The 24,193-nt window shown below is 43.9% G+C and overlaps 1 protein-coding gene across 1 annotated transcript; it reads left to right on the plus strand.

Moving 5' to 3' along the window:
• Positions 1 to 1,826: 1,826 nt before the first annotated feature.
• Positions 1,827 to 22,398, plus strand: slc6a11b (solute carrier family 6 member 11b). Its single transcript, XM_076025339.1, has 15 exons — positions 1,827 to 2,144; positions 2,656 to 2,883; positions 3,149 to 3,283; positions 3,380 to 3,520; positions 3,634 to 3,715; positions 5,835 to 5,967; positions 9,564 to 9,698; positions 15,184 to 15,287; positions 15,527 to 15,651; positions 16,955 to 17,067; positions 17,194 to 17,331; positions 18,789 to 18,891; positions 19,539 to 19,639; positions 19,805 to 19,975; positions 21,449 to 22,398. The coding sequence occupies exons 2-15, from the start codon at positions 2,673 to 2,675 to the stop codon at positions 21,590 to 21,592; spliced, it is 1,836 nt and encodes a 611-aa protein (XP_075881454.1). The 5' UTR covers positions 1,827 to 2,144; positions 2,656 to 2,672; the 3' UTR covers positions 21,593 to 22,398.
• Positions 22,399 to 24,193: the final 1,795 nt, after the last annotated feature.

The following is a 24,193-nucleotide window of genomic DNA, read 5'->3' on the forward strand; positions in this document are numbered from 1 at the left end:
CTTTAACTGGATGGCAAAGTGACTTTGATCCCTCAGAGTTCCGCAGCCAATCGAGGAACAAGTTTCATGTGCACTTTGAGTGTGGCACCCAATCAGAGGACGCAAGTCACCGGGGCAAAAGGACAATAAACCAGATGAGAAAAAACCTGTAGCCATCCCATCCACAGGTCACACATTACAGGAGTAGAAGATTTCTTATTTCCTTCAGTTTTATGAGGCCAGCTGCAGGTGAAAAGCTATTTTTCTTTAATACATTAACAGACTTTTTGGACCGCAGCTCCATCTTGTACCCAGTAACCGACTCTCCTCCCTACATTTGACCTGATCTGGAACCTGTGGATCAGCCTCAGTGCTAAAGTTCCATCCTCATCAAGCATTCCCCCCCTCTGATGATGTTGTACAGGCGACATAAATAAAGGACTTGACTCTGGCTGAAAAGCCCGGGGAGTGTTTGCCAGCCGCTTTGGGTGGCCATACTTTTTATGCAGGGCACTTCCTTTAAGCTTCTAATGGCGAGTGACCTTTGCGTGAAGGGATTCTTAGAGACTAGGTCAGGCTTTTAGAGTCAGGGGAGTTCCTAGTGCACCAAGTCTATCACGCCTGGAAACCAGGCCGTCAGGTTGTGTACCATCAAACAGCGCAAACCATACAATCTTCTGTTTATGGGCACATACAGAAAGATTGTTTCTTCCTCAGCATGGGTTATTAAGACTATATGACAGTTTGGGCATCTGTAGTTAGCTGCTGACGTCAGTGATGTTTTTTTTTTCCAGTGGAGAAATCCATTCATAACATACGCTGGGCCACGGAGTGACTTCTGGTGGGGACAAAGAGGCGGGAGTTTTGTATGCTGGCGGCAAAGCCCCGGGTGCAAGCGCATTGACAAAGGGGGCCAGACTGTTGACATCAATTCATAAATCAAACAGGGTCAGTGCCTGTTTGGAGAGCGAGGCTTGACTTCCCACAAGTCTCCGACCAACAAACACCTCAGGGGAAAAGAATTCGACTATTTAACCTTTTTGTGCATTTTCAAAAGGAATCCTGAATTAGCTGGTTTAGCCGTGTGCATGGTGATCAATACATGGCCGCTTCCAAACCTGCGGCCAACCAAACTGTTGGTTCACTGGCTGATGGCGGGGCAGGACGCACAACTGTGAGACGGGGACATATCAACAAATACCAAATGTTAATATTAGTAAGGGGTCAATAATGAAAGTAGAAAAGTGCAAGTGTCTCTGTGCAATGAATATTTCACGGAGCTCATGGGAAACAGTTCACAAGATGATTTCTTATTCATAAGAAAAAGAATTATGAAAAAAATATAATCTGTCTATCTATCTATATGTGTATGATATATATGGATGTATGGCTAGCTAGCTGGCTAGCTATACATATGGAGAAGATTTATATAAATTGATATTAACAGTTATCAATTATTAATATTTGATATTATTATTATTATTATTATTATTATTATTATTATTATTATTATTATTATTATTATTATCATTGTTATATATATATAATTTTTTTTTTGCCAGTCTCTGTACCAAGGAACCTTTGAATCATGCTTCACGTGTCAACGCTGTTCTTTGCCCTTGCGCGCCAAAAACCCCTCTTCAGGAGAAGCGGGTCACCGTGCGCTGTACGCTTTTTTTTGGGGGGGAATATATGTCGCTGGTGTATTGCCCGTCTCACCCGAGTCAACCTGCTCTCCCCGCGCCGTGGCAACGCCGCTGTGAGAGCTCGACTGGTTACCACATGGCTCCCATCCAAGTGGAGGCGCTTGAGAGTGAGAGTGGACCGCTTGGAGAGCGGCAGCGCAGTCGCAGGTTCTCCACCGGCCGGTGCAACAACTATATCAGCTCCGTGTGGGATCTTCCATTATATAGACGACAGACTCCACAAAACCACTCCAGTCCACGCGGATCCACTTTGTTTCCCCTCTGCTGCCCCCCCTCACTCTCTCCTCTCTCTTCTTGGTGGTTTTTTTTTTTCCCTCCCTTACCCCCCGACCAGGATAAACCTTCCTGTGGGTGTGTGTGGGGTTTACTTTTTTTTTTTTCTTCTTCTTGGAAAGGCAATTGTTGAGGCGCATCATCGCGGGAGCCAAAAAGAGCTTTCACTTATTCCATAGGAGACTGGTGAGTGCGTGTCCACGCTACATTCTAATATCCGCGGATCCTCTGTGCGCTTTATTCATGCAAAACTAATGACAGTCTTCACCCATTTTCTTGTGAATATTAATTGTTTATGTTAATATCTTAATAAAAATGTTGACTGTATCAGCAATTGCGTTAAGAGGAACAAGTTAACAATTTAAGTGTTACATAAATATGCTTTCAGCTTCATTGTATGTGTTCTGGTTTAAGTTTTAAATGCTTTATACGTCATTAAACTAAGTTTGAAAGTTTCCGAATTTAGTATAATATGGATGTTATGATATTTTAAAACTTCTTTCCCTAAATGCGTTATTACTATTACACTTAATTAATTGCAGTATCCTTTCAACCAGAGAGATTGATCAAATTTAAACTTTTAAATTGCCCTTTATTGTTGAACAAAAAAAAAAAAAAAAAAAGAAAGACATTGATTTTTACCGGTAAAGTTTAGGTTAGGGCTCCATCTGTCTGTCTGTCCGTGTGTGTCTGTCAGCGGGCTTCTGGAGCGTCATGACAGCTGAGAAGAGCGGGCCCGTGATCAACGGTAAGCCAGAGGAGGGCAGAGATCCGGAGGGGTCCAGCTCCAGCCTGGAGACTGCCGGCTACCATGAGAGGGGCCACTGGAACAACAAGCTCGAGTTTGTCCTGTCGGTGGCCGGAGAGATCATTGGCCTGGGGAACGTGTGGAGGTTCCCCTACCTGTGCTACAAGAATGGAGGAGGTGCGGAGCTCAATGACACAAGCGATTGAAGCCGTAAATAAATACCGTCTTCATTCAGATTGGACTGTTTGGCAAAACCAGTCAGTGGGACAGGAATAACTACTCCATCCACCTTTGGATGAAGATGAGAAAGCCCGTCGCTGTCTGATGATATTTACAGAACAGACACTGATGGATGCTGAAAATTCGAGTTGTTCTGGTGAATTGCGTTGCATAAAGAATTCATGTTTTTTTTTGTGTGTGCGTTTATCCCACGTGCATGAAGGCGCCTTCTTCGTCCCGTACGTCATCTTCTTTGTGTGCTGCGGCATTCCTGTGTTTTTCCTGGAGACGGCAATGGGTCAGTTTACCAGTGAAGGAGGCATCACCTGCTGGAGGAAAATCTGCCCGCTGTTTGAGGGTGAGCGGCCACTTTTCACGTTGCGTGCACTCGGGATTGAACCCGGAAAAAAGTCCTTGGGCCAACCAACCTCTCACCCTTATCCTTCATGTGCAGGTATCGGCTATGCAACACAGGTGATCGAAGCTCATCTCAACGTGTACTATATCGTGATCCTTTCCTGGGCCATCTTCTACCTCTTCAACTGCTTTACCACGGAGTTGCCCTGGGCTGGCTGTGGACACTATTGGAACACAGGTAAGGAGGTGAAATCAGTACTTTGCAGCTGCTTCACCTCAGACAACAACTTTGATTCCTCTGAGGATTTAATGGTCAGTTTGTAATGTGAACACGTCGTTGCGCGCCCGCAGAGAACTGCGTTGACTACTACGGGGAAAACGCCACCAACATCACGACCCTCAACGCAACATCGCCAGTGATTGAGTTCTGGGAGTAAGTGCTCTCTGTTTTTTTCCCGCTGTTCCGCTGTGTTTTGCGAGACTTTACGCTCTGATTGTCTCCACTAAGTCCCATCTGAGATCAAAGTGTGGCACCGAGATTAGCGATACGTATAAATTCCTATAATGAAATCCCAGCCTGTGCTATGATACACTGAGGAAATGTCTGCCGCTTCGTGCAGTCCGTCAACATCGAGAGTGAAAAAGAAGATCTGAGCGTCTGACAGCTCCAGGCTGCCTGAATGACCCTCTCCGCCCACCCAACCTTTCCCCCAATAATTAGTCAGGCCTTTTCATATTTTTGTGTCAAAAGGCTCTGTTAGGCCAGCTGTCTCCCAGCTAGACACCGTGTGTGTGTGGCAACGGATCAGACCATGTCAGTGTGTAATGCTGACCTCGCTTCCTGTCGCACAGCCAGTTCTGTTTACATGGCCGGGTAAAATCTCTCGTTTTTCCCCCCACTTTCCACCGAATGGTCAAACCGAATTGCCGACTGAAAGCTGTCATCCGTGTTCTCGTTTTCCGTGTCAGAAATCCTGACGGGACGCGGTGACTAATTGAAAACATAATATCTGAGCCAGGCGGACAGCACGATACGAACCCAGAAAGAGACATGCCCGAAGGAAATGGCCCCCAGAGCCAAACGCCATGCTTTTGGCAATAGAAGCAGCTGACCAGGCTCTGCTTGATTCATGCCAAGAATGACTGCCATCTTTTCTACTGTATATACAACACAGCAATCAGTTTGGAACAGGAAGTTGCCAGATACTGTGTTTAATTCTATGTATCTATCTATGTATCTATCTATGTATCTATGTATCTATCTATCGAGACCACAGGCTCTTTGACATTAGTTTACATCACTACTTTCTATTTGCTTGACTGGCCTGAGAAAACCTGCACCACGCGCCCGCCTCGAAACCAGTGTGCCCACATTCAACAGTGCACACAGGCATACTATGCACATTCGCCTTCACATCTTGCCCTTCTGGCTGACCAGGAAGGCAGATCGCTGTGTGGACTTAGCCTGTGGCCAGCCACCAAGAAGATGTCATCGTGATCAATGGATGGTCAGGGGCTGCGGGGTGAACTTGGTGGCAAAGATTTGGCAGTAGCTGGGCGACTCTGAACCTCGCCACCCATTCTCCCGTCAACGCGGCCGCCTGGCCACACTTCAACAAACAGGAAACAGACTGTTGATTCAACACTGCCGACGCACCATTATGCAGTGATGTGCTCCGAGCGCGCACCTTTCCCAGTTAGACCTCTCGGTGTATTACCTGGAAGGAAAATCTAGCTGTCATTGATCTGTTAATATAACTGTTACAATAAATAATAGATGCTAGTCTTGGCTTGGTAAACAAGCTGGCGTTAATAAAATCGAGATTTAATTTATCCTGTCAGACCAAAGAAGGTCTAGAAGTATAAAGTTATGAATTCAGTTTTATATCCCAAAATTAAAGTTGTAGTTTTGGAAAACAGGAAACAGGATAGGAAAGGAGCACCAGGCAGAAGCTTCCTCTTACTAAATGTAGAGTTCACTAGCTGTGCTCATGTTGCAGTCATTTTGTTCTCTTGTGCCAGAAATCTCACATTCGTTCCGAGCACGCTGCTGAAAGCTGCAAGATATTGCAGAAAACAAGTGGGCGAGGCAGAGTGGGAAATAAATAAATCACTAAGTATATGGCGCTCGCGCTCCAATATTCCCGCAGGATGAGCCAAATCATTTCAGAACAACAACCGTGATATTTATATGTGTATTTTAGCAGTGGCCCAATTTGAGTGTCTGGCAAAAACATTTCTGGCGTCGTTCTTCCGGATTGGGCATAAATGTTTGAAAGGGAAGAGTTGATAATTTACCAATTGTCAATAATTGATGTGGTACCTGCAAGACATGTACCAGCGTAGAAACTGGGCTTTGCATTGTTGCTGATGGCTCCACTTGCACAATGCAAACTGGATGCTACTTTACTTTTTCTGAAAAAAATCAAAAAATAAACAAGAACAACTCTGTTTTCCAATGCACAGTATGCTATTCTGGCTTTTTTTTTTTTGGCTGTTTGATCCAACAGCAAGACACACAAACTAAAACTATCGTCTTTGTGCCCAATCAGACGCAGAGTGCTGAAGATATCAGATGGTATTGAGCACATGGGCGGAATACGCTGGGAGCTGGCCATGTGTCTGGCCTTGGCATGGTTCATCTGCTACTTCTGCATCTGGAAAGGACCCAAGTCAACCGGCAAGGTGAGGCAGAGCAACTCATGTTTACTGTGTGTGCGTGTGTTTTTAGTAAGAGTTGCAAACACATGGACGTGCAGAGCAGTGTCTGCAGCCTGTTCTGGCTTGACAGATGTCGGTTTTGTTCGAGATCTTGACACCTTCTTGAGTCACCAGCACAGAGACTCTAGGTCTTAATGTCTATGAAAAATGATTGTATTGGCAAAGGTGTGAACAATGAAAAGTGAAGATCAAGTTTTATGTTTTTTAGTCGTAAGATGAACCGTCATGGCTGACCAAACAAAAAGGTTGTTTATGCAACCTTCTTTGCCCGTCACTCTGTCCATCTGAGGACTTTTGTAGGATCCTTGGGAGGACAGGAAGAACAGCATCCTGCTCGGCCACAGCTTAAGAAGCCCCTCTCAGAGCTGGTGAGCCAGAAAGAGTAGAAAGTACACAAGAGGATTCGGGCCACAAGAAGATGAAACAAAAAAAATGAATAGTATTTTTTTTCAAGTTTCCAATTTGAGAATAAAGTTGAAATTTCGAGATTAAAATTGAAATTTCAAGAATAAAGTTGACGTAAAAAAGACGATATTTCGTGAATAAAGTCGAAAGGCTCTGCGCGCAGTCTAGTGGAGTACTTCTGTTTTCACCAGTTTACCTTTAACTGTGGGTAACTGGGTTAATCCACCATCCACTTAATTTACAAAATCTCTACTTTATTTGTGTCAACTTTATTCACGAAATTTTGACTTTATTCACGAAATTTTGTCTTTTTTATGTCGATTTTATTCTCAAAGTGTTGTCTTTTTTACATCGACTTTTTTCACGAAATTTTGACTTTATTCGTGATATCACTCAAAATGAAAACTTAACAAAAAAAACAACCCAAAAACAACTCCTTTCTTTAATATTTTTTTTCTTCGTGTGGCCCTAATCCTCTTTCATAAGAAAGAGAGTGGAAGAAAGAAAAAAAAAAACTGGCATACTTTGCAAACAACAGAAGTGAAGAAGAAGAAGAAGAAGAAGAAGAAGAAGAAGAAGAAGAAGAAGAAGGAGAAGAAGAAGAAGAAGAAGAACATAGCGCTATTCATGACAACCTATGTCTCCAGTGAGTGCCTTTTGTCTGGTGGTGAAGCTAGAGTGGAGAAGGCTTATTTAAGACTGAGCTTCAGCATCAAGTCCAAGATTAATTTGTGTTAACTGTGGGGGGAGCGTTCATGAGGAGCATGCAGAACACATCCTTGTCCTCAGCCTCTGCTGCCTCTCCTTCTCCCGTGATGAGAAATTAACCACAGCTCGCTTGTCGCGAGAGAGAGAGAGAGGGAGAGAGAGAAAGAGAGAGGGCGGGGGGTGGGGGGACTTTCTTCTCTGAGCCCCCCACAACCCATTCAGCACGGCCACTCTGTTTGCTCTCGTCGGCTGTTTTTCACCGGCCATTCTCACGTTTAAGCCTCCCGTTAGATTTATGACGGGACGGAGGGGGTTCGGAGGGTGGTCAGTTTGACCAGTAAATTTGTGGTAAAAGCCTCAATGTTTACCTGCGGTGAGCCGGAGGCGGCGGGCGGAGGGAGCGTCACGAGTTCACGGGGGGTGGGGAGGATGAATATTGTCCTTTTCATTCCCCAGAGAGATGAAGAGCAAATTAAAAGGAGGGATCTGCCGGGCAGGGGACAAGTTTTCCCACACTCGTACCGTCGTCCATGCTCAGGATTAGCGCTGCTTTGAGTGGACACACTCATTAGGCTTCATGGAGCCGCAGCGTTTAAGCACTACCTTCGTTAGACTTCTATTCACCTTGAAACTCTTGATTCAAGATGGTGAGGCAATGAATGGCCGAGCAACTCTTGAAGATCCAAGTACCGTAGTTGAGAAAAAACAAAACAAAAAAAATAATCATGCCATAGATGTGCATTAGGATTAGCGATCGGGAGAGCAGAGGTGATTGTAGGTGTTTGTGCCTGTGATGGTGCATTTCAGCCCCAGTGTGAATGATCCACGTTTTCTGCATCTGTAGTATGTGCACACCCATTTCAACCTTGTGAATGAATTGTGTGTGCGCGCGCTCGTGTGTTTCTGTGTGTGTGTGTGTGTGTGTACTCACGCACTCCTGTTGGTGGTTCAAAGAAAAGCACATTTTCCCACACTGCCAGCATCACTCCTCTGGGCTTCTCCTCTTTAAGAGACGGGGCCAGAGGAGCCTTCCTTTCTTTGAGTCCACTGGCCCGGCTCTGTTCTGTCCTGTTCTGTCCTCAATTGGACTTTGACTAGATGCCAACAAGCCAGGGGGATGTATGTTGCACGCCTTTGCCTTCCAAGAGGCCAGGCTCTTTGTCCGCGGGGTTTTCTTAGAGTCTTGAGGTGTCGAACGCAATTGTGCAAGAAAAAAAAAAAAAAGCCTGAACAGTCCAACAGGAAACGCAGAGTTGGGTTAGTGTATGTATTGAAATGTCATTGCAATGTTTGCAAGTGCAGCTGTGGGCTGGGTAGGTTTGTGTGTGTGTTTGCTATGTCATAGCGGTGTGTGACTGGTTGAAAAAAAGTCTTATTATCGAGCTCAAAAAGCTCCAGCAACACTTGTAGTGTAAAGAACAAGGAGAAGTTGTTATAGAAACACTACGAGTGCAGGTTGTTGAAATGAATGGGGGCTGGAATTGACAGCCCCAGTGTTTCATGCCTCGGTCCAGTCCCACTTTACAACGCAAGACACAAGAGGAACACCAAACTGTCCTGATCGGAATTAAGCACCATTGGCCTGTACTAGGTTATATCTTTCTTCACCCTTCAACAGAAAACTGACCAAGTAGGGGACTCCTGCTACTAAGAAATAGCAACTAGTCCTTCCTGTGCTCGAAATCCTAACAGCATACCAATTTGCATGCATGAAAGGTCTTTTCCTGCATTGTTGTGCAACGTGACAGGTTTGTGTTTTGGGAATCACGCCAGATGTCTCCGTAAAATTGAAGCTCTTGCAGGATCGTCTTGAAAAGCTCCACTGTGATTTGCTTTTCAGTGATGTCCAATATTGACTTTTTTTTTTAACGATATCCCGATATTGTACAACTCCTATCAACCGATACCGATATCAACCGATACCGATATATGAGGTCGTGGAATTAACACATTATGGCTCATTTGTTTTGTGATGTCCCGCTGGATGTCCCTCATGATGGTGTCAGTTACGAACGAGCTATTTTGTTAGCAGCCAGCCACCATTGAAACCACTCTGATGAAACATGCGCGTCGCTTTTATGCGGTTTGATGACGTCATCAAGCGTAGTAGAGACGAGGAAAGTTATTTACTATTTAGTAATACCATGAAATTTGAAGAATTCATTATTTGGCATGACTACTAAATTCGGGAGAAATTAAAAAAAAAGTCATATTTTTATAATATTTTTTCCCCTATACCGATATCGAAGGCCGATAATATCGGATTTCCCTACTTTTCAACCATTAAACGATGGTCCAACAAATGCTCTCGTTTTGGATTAGAGGTAACAGGAAGATTCTCACGGTTATGGACCGGCTCCACTTAGTTGTCAAGGTATCTTATTGGCCCTTGTTTGACCATAACAGTGTTTATTCCTCCTGGCAAATCTGTACGTTTGTCTCTGCAGGTCGTGTACGTGACTGCCACGTTTCCATACGTGATGCTGTTGATACTCATGATCAGAGGGGTGACGCTGCCAGGAGCGTACGAAGGCATCAAGTTCTACCTCTACCCGGACATTTCGAGACTCTCCGACCCTCAGGTACGCTCGGCTCTACGCTGAGAGTCCAAAGTAGTACCATCTTTTTACTATTGTATCGACTTCATATCACTTGCAGGAATATTTTGTCTCTCTAGAAAATTACAACTGTCACTGTGTATATACTCATGTGTGAAGTTCCCCACGGCACTGTCAAGCTGTCTTTTGCCTGAAAAAAACTTCCTTTAAAAGAGTCACTCCAAGACATTTCTGGGAATGGTAGAGGTTTAAAAACTCTCTCTGGATTATGCGGATGGTAACCAATATGGTTTGTGCTCTTGCTGGGAGGCAGTTTTTCTTCTCCTTCACAATTTCATAGCCAGCTGGATCTCCTTCATTGGAGATCCAGTGGTCATAAAATATTCAATTCATTTTTATTAACTTTCAAAAAGGTTTTACCTTAACTTTTCTTCCTGTGTAATGAAAATACACCAAATGGTACAATTACTGGTCCTCAACATTTTGAAAATGGGCCAAAGCGTCGAGGAATTTGTCAAGTCTGCTTTCGAAATGTGGCGTAAACATTCACCGCACTTCACAGCGTCGGTCACATGAGCTGTTGCTGTAATGCCAAAGTGTTCAGAACACTTTTGGTGGCAAAAAAAAGTCCCACCAATAGAAGGATGGCTGACATTCTAGCCCCTTATATCAACCAAAAGCATATTGTGTTTTCATTCTAAGCATTGTTCTTTGGGACTTTTCAACAGAAACTGGGTGTCTCAGAACCACGACAGTCAAAGAAACTCCCAGTATATTTTGTGATCAGGGCTCCCTGCCTCAGGCAGGTAGAGAGCACTGGAGGCACAACACAAAACAAAAAACGCAAAGTCAAACATGACAATAAGGTTGAGGAGGATGAAGGCTGGCAGTAACCTTGAAGGGGAGGCAGAGAAGAATAACTTGCGCAGCTCGGAGAAGAAAATCTCAGGCTAATGGAGGTTGTGCATCGATATAATACTCATTTAGCCAGACACACACAAACACACAGTGCAAGCTGTTTGACCTTGTCTGGAGAGGAGGACCTTCGGCTCGCTTGGCAATGGTGCGCTGCCAAAATGTGACCTGACCTGAGGTTACGGTGGCCTCGGCAAAGACGAGAAGTTTTGAGTGAATCTGTCGCTGGATGGGGAAATATCAGCCTTGGGTGGAGCGGTGAAGTACTTGTTTTGAGAGCTAGCTTAAGCTTAAAACGGGCGGTTTTGTTCCAGTCGGTGCACTTAATAACATTGCAGCATGCTTAGGATTCCGAATGAATGACCTTAAACACCGTCTTGCGTTCAAACTGCTGTTCAAACTGCTGTTCAAACTGCTCTCTGAACAGTTTCATTCATCCTGCAGGCCCCTCAAGTGGTGCTTGCTTGCTAGCATTCCGTCTCATTCAGGGAAACTTTCCCTCCAGTTAGAACTTCGACTCTAAGTCAGGAGAAGCTGTAAAAGGCGGATGAGTGAGGGGAAAAAATTTTGAGGGAAAAAAAGCAAACGGGGGCAGAGAGAGTGGAGGAGGGCGATAAAAAGTGCGGCTGCTTGGCAGGAAAAGACATTACTTCTGACACCGATGTTAAATTAGCTTCCTCTGGGACAATCAGGCCTCTGTTCACCAGGCGGCGTGGAGTGTCTGTGGGGCTGTCACCCTCTCCTTTACACCCCTGAACTTCATCATGCCTCCCCCCTCCTCCTCTTCCTCCTCCTCCTCACCGGGCTGTTTCCCTCCTTGTGCGTCGCTTCCTCCCGCCACGGTTCTCACACTCTTATTTTCCTCATCCCACCATCGCTATCTTCTCGTGCGAGGAACCAAATGCGTCGTGCATTTTTTATGCCGTCTCCTCATATTTAAACCATCCCCACTTTACCTGCAGTGGGAGGGATTTGCCCCTTTTGTAGGTTTCCATAACACAAAGGCTCCGAAAGAATCGCCATTTTCAGGATGTGTAATTTAGAAATGCCGAAATAAAATGGCTTTCGTCTCAGCTAGCATGTTAACCGATAATTGTAAGCCCATTTTCGCTGGCCTCGCTGAGAAAGGTCCCAATGTTTGTAACAATTTAACACAACACAGAAACACAGGTGACAGTGATGCATCTTCTCTCAGTACTTTACTATAGTAGTGGCACAAAACAGAAGTATGACTCTGGCAGGTATCTACTTTTAGTTTATTTCTCAGCAGCAGAGACAGGGAGCTGCCTACAGGAGCATTTAGAGTTCAGGTGCAGGTGTTTCGCCTTGTTGCCTGGAGAAGCTTCCCAACCCTCTGTACCTGCAATCATAAAGGAAGCGTTTTAACTAGTTATCAAAGCGTCTCAAAAGATTGGTTTTACGTTAGTGAATATGGCAAGGTTCTGCGTCTTTGAGTGAGGGAACCATTAAAATTATGTCATTCTCAAGAGCTGATTAATTCATTTCAAGTTTAATGAGTGTGTTGCACATATGCAAATAAAATAGGATATGAGCGCTAAGAGGGAAACGTTACAATTCTGTCTTGACAAAACCAACAAACAAAAAAACTTTCGTCCAACCGATGACATCTAGCTTTGACACGGCGGACATGTTTCCTGGAGCCACAGTCTCAACATAACCAAACACAAGCCGGCTAAATTAGGCAAAACATCAACAAGCGGATTCTCTCTGAGCCTGGGCCTTTAAGGTTTCCCTGCTCTGTGCGGCCATCAGGCGAGGGTGAACTAAAGGGAACATTAATGAACATTAGGAGAGAAAGGCCTGTTCTTCCACAGGAACAGTCCTGTGTTTGTGAGGTCACAGAAGTTACCGTGGTTACTCCCAAGAGGGAGCGAAGACCGTGCGTTTGTTAATTGTTCCTTGGTGGGGAAATGAGATTAGTGGCTGAATGGTGATGTGAGAGAGTTTTCAAAGAGCCATGCTGCATTAGCTTTGAATTCGCTAGCACACCATGCTATCCGGTCAGTTTTGCAGGCCCGGTGCGCACTTCACCGCTGTCCCAGTGAAGAATCTTACATGTGTAAATCCCCATGAAGCCCAGAAAGTACTGTGACTCATTTCTAAATATAATGGGTTTGGATAAAGGAGGTCGTACGGGTCCTGCTTTAAATTCTACCCGTGAACATCACATGAACATTTATAAACAGCTTTATATCAGAGCTCAGCTAGACCCTCCTTATGAAACAGCTAATGGGTCCTTACTGATGTTATTCATGGTTGGATATGGTGACTAATAGTGATGATGATTATTGACAAACATAACCAATTCTTCCCGTTTTTTCTTTTTATGATAAATTAGTCACCAACAGCAATTGTTTGGTCACTTCAGACAAATGAAAAGGTTTTTTTTTTTTTTTTTTTGAATATTGCATAGATAATGTCGTGAAACATTGTAAATGTACATAGCAACTGATGATGAATATATTAGCATTTAGCTGATTTCCAACTCGCCATCGCCCTCATTCCCTTTATTTGCTACCAAACACTCTATTGCTTTTTAAAAGGCAAGAAGTGTTCAATGCTCGAGTAAATGCAATATATAGTATATATATATATATATATATATATATACATATGTGTGTGTGTGTGTGTGTGTAAATGTACATATCCACTCATAAATTGCTCTGAGCAAAAGATAAAGCTGAAGTCTGTGAAGCAAAGCAAAGCTTTTCAGACTTTTAATCTACTTTAGGGATGTTAATTCATGATTCATGCCGCTCGGCAGTGTGCCTCTCTCAGGGAGGAGAAAATGGTTGAGCCGAGCTATAATTTTATTACAAAGTCACCAGTTGATAAGAATCAGGTGGAATACGCTTAGCTAAAGAGCACAGAGAGTTTCCCTAGGAAAGATAAAATAAAAGTCACCTCCTGACACGCCTTTGTAATCCTCTTCAACTGGGAAGCCTTCCCTGCTTCCTGTAATTTGGTGATTTAATTAAGCCCAAGCCTCTAAAAGATTTTATTTTTTTTTTTTACATATGTGATATTAGCCGCATAAACGTGGATACTACAGTAGATAGATACAAAACCAATCGGGCATTATAATTTATACATCTTCAAAAAGGTTCTGAAGCTGAACATTCTGCTTAGAATGCCTTTATGAGCACATACCCACGACAAAGGGACCCAAAATCTGGTGTATTGAGATGCTTTTAGCGTTTCACTGCATGAAAAGACACCAACTGGTACATCGCGAACATATGTGCGGTGGTCGTACGCTGATTATGCTTTGCTTGGCCTTGGCTTTGACTTGTTTTCTCAGTGGACGGTACTCTGAGTGAGAACAGACCCAGCTGCTACTCATCCTATAATACTCTAGACAACACAAAGAAGCCTCCGCCATCCACACTCGATGACGCACTTAAGGTTTGAGGCACCTGTGGAGCCTGTGCATTTTGCTGCTGGAGTGTTCAGTCTTCACTAAGTTTCATTCGGCTGCGTTGAACGTCGAACTGGCTCAGGAAGCCACCAGAATGCCAAGATGATAGCATAGCTGGACTTCTATTGTTTTCAAAGACATCTCTGTTGAAGGTATGCTAAGAAGACCCTCAGTCTCCGTAGACAGACTGAGGTCAACCTTTGGGCTTTGTGCCTACTTGCAGCGAGACGAGTCTGAGGAGTGAAACTTTGCATGTACTGTACGACCTGAAAAAGCTCCCATCTGGATTCTTCTCAGCCAGTTTGAGTATTACGCAACCAATCAGAGCCCTCCCAGGGAGGGGAGGTGTTGCCTCTTTGGTTTTGTTGTGACACAAAACACCAAGCCGCTGCAAACTTTTAAACCGCTGCTGCCACAGTGTGGATGCCTCAGTTGTGCTACTTTTATCAAAACGGGACGTTTTCTCATTAAAACAAGAGCGAAGCTGCCATTGTTCTTCAGGAAGTTCCTCTCTCCAATTCGGTAAAAGTTCAAGCTTTGAAGCTGGCTAAACTGGTAGTGAATAAATGTAATGGGCCTGTTTTGACTGTGACAAACACCTTGTCCATTCACCTACTTTTTTGTTGTTGCTTTTTTGGGTTTTTTTTTTTAAAAAAAAGAAAAAAAAAAAGCTCTACAATTTGAGTAAGAGGACTAGCTGCTTGTAATGGAATTTAATAAAGCAAAGAAGAAGATAGGTGGGTTCAGTAAAGAGTATACAGTGACACTTTATATTAGCTACACTTAGTAAAGTGTTGTTCAATATTTTTTAATCATTTGCAAAGAACTTTTCCTACATTAACACACAGTAGTGGGTGATTTGCAGTTACTCAAAGTTTGTTAGAATCAAACTTATATAGTTGATGGATTTAGGGTTTGTATGGGCTAAAACCATATCTTAATCCATCATTTATAAAGTATGAATATAGAACAAATAAACACAAAAAAAGATTTGCTAACATGCCAGGTTAAAAAAAAACAAAAAAACCCCCCGGCAGTTAAAAGTGTATCCTAAAGTGAAGTGTTAGCAAATGTTTTCCTTCTCTTTGTTCATATGTTGTTTTTCATTGTGCTGTGTGCTTGTGCCCTCCATGCCCGTCCCTGCTCTTCCTCAAGGTGTGGGTGGATGCTGGAACTCAAATCTTCTTCTCCTATGCCATCTGCTTGGGCTGCCTCACCGCTCTGGGAAGTTACAATGCCTATGACAATAACTGCTACAGGTAAGAAAAAAAGAAACGGGCTCAGACTATTAGCTGGATGATTTGGCGACGATGTTCCTGTTTTCGTTGTGTGGTCTTGCTGAACGCGGCTTCATTTGCACATTTTGCACCACTGAGTCTCCTTTCTTCACACGACATGTGCATGGAAGTCTGCGTAGCCTCCGATGTTGGGTTGATTAACAGCTTACAATAAGTGTGATGTCTCTTCTCTCTTTTTTCCCCCCCGTCTCGGCCATAAGGGACTGCATCATGCTGTGCTGCCTGAACAGCGGCACCAGCTTCGTGGCAGGCTTCGCTATCTTCTCCGTGCTTGGCTTCATGGCCTATGAACAAAATGTTCCAATTGAGGCCGTGGCGGAATCTGGTAAGAGGCGCCGCATCTGATTGCCAAATTAAAAATGAATAAATAAATAGATGAATTAATTAATAAACAACTTGAACTATACAGCCTGGCAAACTATCCACTAAATGAGTTTGCAGATCAATACTAAAATATCAATACTTCCGATACCAGATTTTATGCTCTAAAATTAATTCTCAAATCAAAATATCAATACCTTTGATACTTCAGTAGATCTGGTAATGTATAACATTAATAGGAACAACTGGGGCAAGACAGATGTCTCCGGTGGAGTATTTTGGTACTGCGGGCAGTAACTATGCAGGTACAGTGGGAGAAACACTGCTACCGTTGGAGTTGTTCACGTTAATGAACATGGTTATCAAACAAATAACAAAATGAATAGAAAGAATTGCTCATTCAGAATGGATTCGATCGACTCAGCGCTATTAAACTAGCAGATACCAGATAAGGATTAAAAAACATTTTACTGATAAAACGTATCTATTATTATTACTTACAATCAGTCAAAATTGCTTTAACTGTTCAATTCAGTTATTCACAAATGTGGAAATATTGTGGGACAAGTTGAATCTGAATGAGATCAAGCATTCAGAGCAGAGTCGCCCCATCGTTTGTTTGTCCCAGTGACTTTACCCACATTAGCTTTATTTGTCCAAAATGGATAGGTGTCGGATTGGCATCGCCGATACCGGCCTGAATTTGACTTAGTATTGGAAAGAAAATATGTAGCATCGAACATCACCGCAATTCACCACACCGAGCTGAACATCTGGTTATATAAGGCCTCATCCCGGCTCTTATGGTTTATTCAGGTGAGCATGAATGATTCAGTGAATGTGACAGTGTGATTTTGGAGTGAGCGTTTGTTTCAAAGCACCCCAAGACAGTCGGTAGCAAAATATTAGCCCTAAAGATTTCTATTTAATTGTGTCTTGTGTGCCATAAGAAAGTAAACTGGTAAAATTGTATTAGTTTGCACATTTTTCTGTATAAGTGTACTTATTTGTAACACCAATAGGAGAACACTTACATGTGTTGCAAAAGAGAAACTAAAAAAATAGGATCCGAGTCAGCCTGTACTTATGTACTTATGTACTAATAATATAATTTAAATATATTAATAAAAAGTTTGGTGGGCTGGATTAAAAAGCTCAACGGACCGCATATGGCCCTGGGGCCCCTGGTGTAGGATAAGTCTTACAATTAAAGCGATGTTTGTGAAAAAGTATTTTTTTTCCCGCTCTAAAAGGCCATTTTTAAGACTGTATCCTTATGACTTTGTAATGAATGTGTGATCTTGCAGGTCCTGGTCTTGCATTTATTGCATATCCCAAGGCTGTGACCATGATGCCTCTGTCTCCCCTCTGGGCCTGTCTCTTCTTCATGATGCTCATCTTCCTCGGCCTTGACAGTCAGGTGATCACATGACTTTTATTGACTCGTTTGGAACCATCCATGTTATCAGTGTGTTAGGAACGTGGCCTTTGTTACGAGTTGCACGTGCTGATGCGCCAATGTTTGTTTTGCCTTGTTTTTTTGCAGTTTGTGTGTGTGGAGAGTTTAGTGACGGCTGTGGTGGACATGTACCCAGACACCTTCAGGAGGGGCTACCGCAGGGAGCTGCTGATTCTGGGGATGTCCATCACCTCTTTCTTCATAGGCCTCATCATGTGTACGGAGGTAAGACGCAGTTAGTGTAACCATGAAGTCAATCTTCAAATCCATTTCCTCAGAAAGACGGCAAAAGTTGGCCTTTTTCAAGGCGTATATGTTCAGTAGTTATACACACTTTAGCATATATAATATTGTCATAATGCCACTTTCAGTTATTATCCTTCCACAGCTTCCATATTCTGCAAAAATGGGGGGGGGATCTACCTGATCATCCATCATCATCATCATCATCATCTTTATCATAATCATCATCGTCATCAACATCCTGGTACTTTACGCTTACTGTATCTTGGCAAAAAGATGGAATCACTTCATGTGCTGTGTTCAATGTGACATTCTTTCTCCTCCTGTGTTTTTTTTTTTATTTGTTTGTTTGTTTGTTTTTCTTTTCTTCCCTCTCCTGAAGGTCCGCGCTCGAGCCGTCCATCTGAAGCCGCTTTCAGCTCGGCCGCGCTTTTAACCCCTTTCATCTCTGCGCAGTAATAATGGAGCAGAATGTGTTTCCTCACTTTCGAGGAGCTCTTTCATCCGCTAAAAGCTTTTCATGTGTCCACGTGTGCAACTCTCCATTTAAGGCCACCGCAAATACCGAGCTCCACTGTTCCCTGGTGGCCTTTTCAAAGACGCCGAATTGAATGCAGAGGACGTACAGCGTGTTTAACATTTAGCTAACCGCTCTTAAACTACTCAGCTTCCAGTGGTTTAACCTTCTTTCTATGCAACGACTTCAACTCGCTAGCTGCCGGGAGGGAAATGTTACAAATAATGCATCGGGAGATCTTTTTTATTATTATTATTATTATTATTATTTTTTTTTTTTTTATTTATTTATTTTAGGAAAGGTTACAGTCACAGTTCAAAAGGTTATCTGAAAGTCCTGTCTCAATATTTGGCGTAAACATGAGGGTACGCTTAGCCGCTCAAATATGGAGCCATGACGTAACCGCACTATGAAATTTATGTGAGATTTTATTTATGATGAGCCTTTTAGTGCTGGAGCAGAGAGGACAGGAAGAATGCAATTCAAGTCGATGAAAAAGCATGCAAGCGATTCAGATTTCTTTTATTCACTGCAGTGAAAGCAGATTCAGTAAAAAACAAAAGTATGGTCCTGTCTCATGGTGACGGTTATGTACGGCCCTGTGATCATTCTAATCCATGTTTCATAAGGAGAGGCGATACTTTATGTTACACTTAAACAATGGTTTTGATCTATTACTTTTCTTCACTGTTGTATCTGTAAGTTTCAACTCGAAGCTGGTTAGCTTAGCGCAAAAGCTACCGCTCCAATTTCGTCTATAAGTGAGACGGGCAAACTTTCTACTTCCTCCACGCAAAAAAGAAAAAAAAAAAGATTAATTTTCTGTGACGTCCTTTCAACCCAGTCTTCCTCTTTCACACTGACTCATATTTGGAGGAGGTGCGTCTGTGGCAGCGAACTGACACCTGTCTCGTCCTATCAGGGGGGGATGTACGTCTTCCAGCTCTTTGACTCGTACGCCGCCAGCGGGATGTGTTTGCTGTTCGTGGCCATATTCGAGTCCATTTGTATCGGCTGGGTTTACGGTAAGACGGCGTCCTCACAGAACACTTCACTTTGTTTGCTCCAGTGTCCCGGTTCGCTCACAAACGGCAGCATGACGTGCTCGTGCCTCCCCGTGCAATCATATTTCTCCTCTGCCCTCTACTGGCGGACAAGTTGACACGCACGCGCCTCTGTTTTGGCCGACTGTGAATGACAGGCGCACATCATTTTTTTTAAAAAACTGATTCTGATTTGATTTGAAGACGTCAGAAGAGACGGTAGTTCAAAAATGGTTTGTTTCCTAAAGAATCGGTGTCGTTTTTAATTGCTGCGCCATTGTTATTGGTTTATATCAATTTCTTGGGCCGTTATTTTTGCAAAGGCTTTAGCGACTGCAACAAGCACATCATAAAGATAATTTTTCAGATAAGACGGAACAGCTGAAGCTTATGTGTACAAACCACACATTCAAATACATTTCACTAAAACAAAACTTTATTTTATAGTTCTCACCTGGCCAGAATTGAAAAAAAAAAAAAAAAAAAGATAGCTTGACAAGTCCGCCACGATATTTGATCAACATCAGTTTGGCACATGCGTGCGTCTGTCCTCCCCTGTCGCCGCCCATCGGCTGCTTCATTATTTCGATGACACACGCGGACACGAGTGACGCCTATTTGCATTCCAGGTAGCGACAGATTCTACCTAAACATCGAGGACATGATTGGCTACAAACCCGTCTTCTTCATCAAGTGGTGCTGGATGATTCTGACCCCCGGCATCTGTGCTGTGAGTCTCCTCTGCACACACTGAATCCACTGTATGTAGATTATTGTGCAGTCTGCAATAGGGAAACGTGAAGACATGCACACTGCTCCCTTCTTGTTATCATAAAAACAGATTTTTTTTTTTCTTCCCCCAAAATGAAATTTGTGCTTGTTGTGTTTGCCGCAGGCAATTTTCCTGTTTTTCCTGATCAAGTACAAACCGCTGAAGTACAACAACGTGTACACCTACCCTGACTGGGGTTACGGTATCGGCTGGTTCATGGCCTTGTCCTCCATGGTCTGCATCCCGCTGGGGATGATCTGGAAGATCTGGAAGACCCCTGGCACCTTCTCTGAGGTACACTGAAACACTCACCGGCACCAGTTACATCATTGGCTGGACTCCCACACTGCAACATAGAGGGTCACATGACTCTTACTGACCGGTTAGTGAACTCAAAAACTAGAACGTTGTTCAGAACGCGCGCGCTACAAAAACCAGTTATGGAAAGTTTTGCCCTCTGTGACATCACAAAGGGCACTGATTCTTGACCAAAACCTCTTTTGAGACCTATTATATTATATATATATATATATATGTATATACATATATATATATATATATATATATATATATATATATATATATATATATATATATATATATATATATATATATATATATATATATACACATATATATTGAGGCCTTGTTTTTGTCCTTTTCTGTAGCTGAGGAAGGTCATTTTTGCAGGAAGCCAAGCAGAGCGTTTTTGCAAAGACCCCCTTTACGTTTACGGTCAATATGCTATTTTCTGGGTATGCACAGCTTATCTATATTTTTTGGAATAATAATGTCAAGGTGCTCCACTGGGGTCAGGGGTGAGAACTAAAGATCTGAAGATGGATATAATGCGTGACCTTTAGTGTCATGCTGCCAATGAACGAAGCCTGTGCGCTGGTTTGACGAAGGAAATATTTGCGTTCTCCACCACTGCCATTGATTAATCCTTTTCAAAAAGATGTGTTGCAGCGTGCCGTCAAAATGGAAAGAGGGAAATCAAAGTTGTTTCATTCCCCAAACCTTAGCGCAGGTTTTGCTCGAGCACATTTTCCCTGGCCGTCACGCAGAATTTATTCCGATAAAACTTCTCCTTTGCGGCCGGAAAAAGAGAGATTTTGGCAACTGTTTCACGCACGCTACCTCCAAAGGCTAATCGAGTTGACACAGGAATAGAATATTTTAGGTGTTTTATCTGTCTTTCCCAGAGGGACTGTGACAGTTCAGTGATCTCCCATCTTTGCTCAAGGGAGGATCAAGCAAACAAGTCACGGGTTGCTGATGTGAGGTGATCGGCGGTGGCTTCTGGCAGGCTGCTGGGAAAAAAAAAAAAACGAATCAACGATATCAACGATAGAAATTCAGAAAAATCCAGACAGCGTCCAATTCATAGGTCAAGGCTGTCGAAAGTCTTACCCTGACCACAAATAAGTAATTAGTAACGCGCGTGCAGTTCTATTTGCGCATTTGCAAATGTTGCTGTGTAACAAGCTAGTTAGCGGCTGAAGCTAACTTTCTGGGAATCAGGTAAAGACTCAAAGTCAGACTGGGAGTGAATTCGAGTTTCGTTAATTAAAGAGGTTAATCAACAACTAAACGAGACAACCTCCAGGCTAACTTGGTTGGTGGTGAATGTTTCTACTCCTGGTGTCCATTTGACAACGTGACCAGCATTGGTAGCGGAAGCGGCGTGCGGCCAAATGAAGCGAAAAACCGACAATGGCGCAATTGAGAGATAACGTCCCGTCGATGCTTCCTCCCCTTCCGCAGAGAATGAAGAAGCTGACGACTCCCAGCAAGGACCTGAAGATGAGGGGGAAGAACGCTGCCCTCAGCCCCTACGCCGCCAACGACGCCAAACTCAAGGCCGACGGAAAAATATCCACCATCTCAGAGAAGGAGACGCATTTCTAAACGAGCCGCCCCGACCGGTGAACCGAGCCGCCTGCCGTCTCCGCAGCGCTTCCCATCGGTGGAAACGACATCAGACGACATTGTAAACCATTATGTAAAACGTGAAAACTGGGGAATGGGGTGAGAGGGTCCAAGGGGTGGGAGAAAAATTGTGAATTTTTTTTTGTAAAAACAAAATGCAAGGAAAAAAAAATGTTCTGTGGTGATCTAGTCTGCTTCTGTTCAAAGCTTGGTAACAGACGCTAACACGGTGACTAGAGCAGCTCTTTTCTTTCTCTTCTAACCATTAACACTGAGAATCTCTTTGGTGCCACGCGGTGTTTCTGTGATTAAACCTGTCCTGGGTCCTTGTCGCGACTGGTCATGTCGCGCCAGGGGCCTTTTTTTTTTCTTTTCTTTTTTTTTTCTTACGTGCATCTGTTTGGCAAAAGCTCTGGGACTCTCAATTTTGGTACTAGGTACCCGAGCGTGTAGCAGTGTGTGTATTTGTGGAAAGGATGCAGCAGCGAGTGCTAATTAGCAACGAGGTTAGCAGAGGGCCACACGCTGAATCAACTCGTAACCAAGAGTTGTTTTTTCTTCTTCGACTGTCCTTGATAGCTGTTTTTCACGCCTTCGCGATCCCTTATAGTGACTCTAGTTCAATGTTGGTTGCCTGGCAACGCATTTAAAAAAAAAAAAATGGATGTAACTGAATATTATTAGGTTATTGATCATCGTGTTAGTGAGTCCTTGAGGGCTGAGCTTTTTTCGACAGAGCGCCTCTTCCCCCCCCGATAGATCTCTCCGCTCGGGGGTGTGAGGTAGGGACGCGGCGGTGTGGGTTGGTGGTGGTGGGGGGTCGGGGAAGGCGAGTCGATGAGTCTGGACTCGTTCATTTTTTTCCCTCCTTTGGTCGTCGCAGTCGACGGCTCGCTGGCCGAGTCTTCAAAAAAGAAAAAAAAAAAAAAAAGCGCACCTCTCTCTCCTCTGGCCGCCCCTCGTGGCCGAGTGTCATTTCACGGCGATTACGGCCGAGCTTAACACAGAGTGACGAACAGTCGGTCGGTCGGACGGTCGGACGGACGGACAGACGAGCTCCCATCATCCCTGCGTGTTTGTTTTTCCCGGAGGAAAGACGGACGGCCATCGGTTGAGCCGCCGTCCATTCAGTCTGCCGTCGCTTTCTTCTCCTCCTCTCCAACCTCTGCCCGACCTCTTTTGTCTCTTTCCTATCCTTTCATCGCACGGGTGGCGCGCGCGCGCGTCGGCGCCGCCGCCAGCTTTGTGCGAAGCTGCCAAACGCTTTGTGTTCGCAGAAACCTGCGGCGTGGCGATAGACCTGCTATTGATCGGCGCCCCGGTGACCTTTCCCCTGACATTGCAAAGCGTTAAAAACGACGGTGGAAGGAGGGGGAAAAAAAACAAACAACTAAACAATAGATTTTTTTTTTCTTTTAATTTTACCCCCGAACACTCGCAGGGTTGAAGGTGCGCGGCCCTGTCGTCACGGAGAGAGTCGATGAGCCGGTCTCATTGCTCAGATCAATCTCAGTTCATCGCGAGGCCTCGGCCAATCGGCCACGAGGGGCTCCAGTCCCCGCCCCGCTTTCCTCGCTCGGTCCGACCTTTCTCGCATCCCTTTCTCTTTTGTTTTCCCTCCTCTGTCCCTGTTTCCTGATGAAAAAAATGCAATCGGAGGGACGGAGCCGGGGCGGTCGAGCTCTCTCTGCGCAGCGTTGTTGTTTTTTTGTTTTTTTAAACCTGGAAAGGGGGCAAAGCCGCGGACGTGAAGAAATTGGGAACTGATGAGCTGAGGAAGTGCGCGATTGAGTAAGCGATGAGGGAAATCTTGGAAGTGATTAGTTACCGCCGCCCCGCCCCCCCCTCCCCCAGCCTGAGTTGTGACATCCTCCTTAACATGTGATCGGTCCTTCCTGGTGCAGGTGCATTGTGACACTTATCTACTGCTCACCGACGTTTTCGTGCGAAGCTAATAACTGTGTGCATCAGAGATTATAGCCTCCTGTTTAACACTGATTGTGTCGATGTACATTTTACATCCCTGTGTAGAAGTGTGTGACCCGGAGATGAGAGTCTTTTCAAACGCAACGCTGTATTAAAAGGGAAAAAAAAACGGACCCCGTTTTTTTTTTTTTTCGACTTTTGATATGCCGCTCAAAAGATCTTGTGCTAGAGATGTAATATGAAGGCGTTTCACTGTTCCACGCTGTTCTACACACGTTTTGGTATTCACAGGAACACTTGAAATGTCTGCTTACTCATTTTTAAGAATAAATATTATGAAGGAGATCGTAAACGCGGCTCTGCGTGTTTGTGTCGGATGTCAACCCGTTTAAAAAAAAAAAATAAATAAAAAATAAAAAACCCTTCAAACACTGAATTTTGTCTTCTTCAAAAGTCCCGTGAAGGTCTTGATGGCCGTATCTGCCAAGGAACTTTGAAGATGTAGCGACAGGATAAGATATGATGACATTTAAACGAGTCGGATAGCAGCGACTGCATTTAAGTGATCCAAAGCAGAGAAACACATTAAAAGAGCTCACATATTACAGAATGTTTCCACTGCAGCTTAAAGGATGAATAAAAAACTGAAACATT

The sequence above is a fragment of the Nelusetta ayraudi genome, unplaced genomic scaffold, assembly GCF_046127955.1.
Source record: "Nelusetta ayraudi isolate G7.1 ecotype Tasmania unplaced genomic scaffold, CSIRO-AGI_Nayr_v1 ptg000017l, whole genome shotgun sequence".
Lineage (NCBI taxonomy): Eukaryota > Metazoa > Chordata > Actinopteri > Tetraodontiformes > Monacanthidae > Nelusetta > Nelusetta ayraudi.

Bases quoted from the DNA above. Each gene is read 5' to 3' on its own strand.
- slc6a11b (XM_076025339.1), top strand. From the start codon at position 2,673: ATGACAGCTGAGAAGAGCGGGCCCGTGATCAACGGTAAGCCAGAGGAG. The intron at 3,284-3,379 runs GTGAGCGGCCAC...CTTCATGTGCAG, and splicing joins AATCTGCCCGCTGTTTGAGG to GTATCGGCTATGCAACACAG. The intron at 9,699-15,183 runs GTACGCTCGGCT...CTCTTCCTCAAG, and splicing joins CGAGACTCTCCGACCCTCAG to GTGTGGGTGGATGCTGGAAC.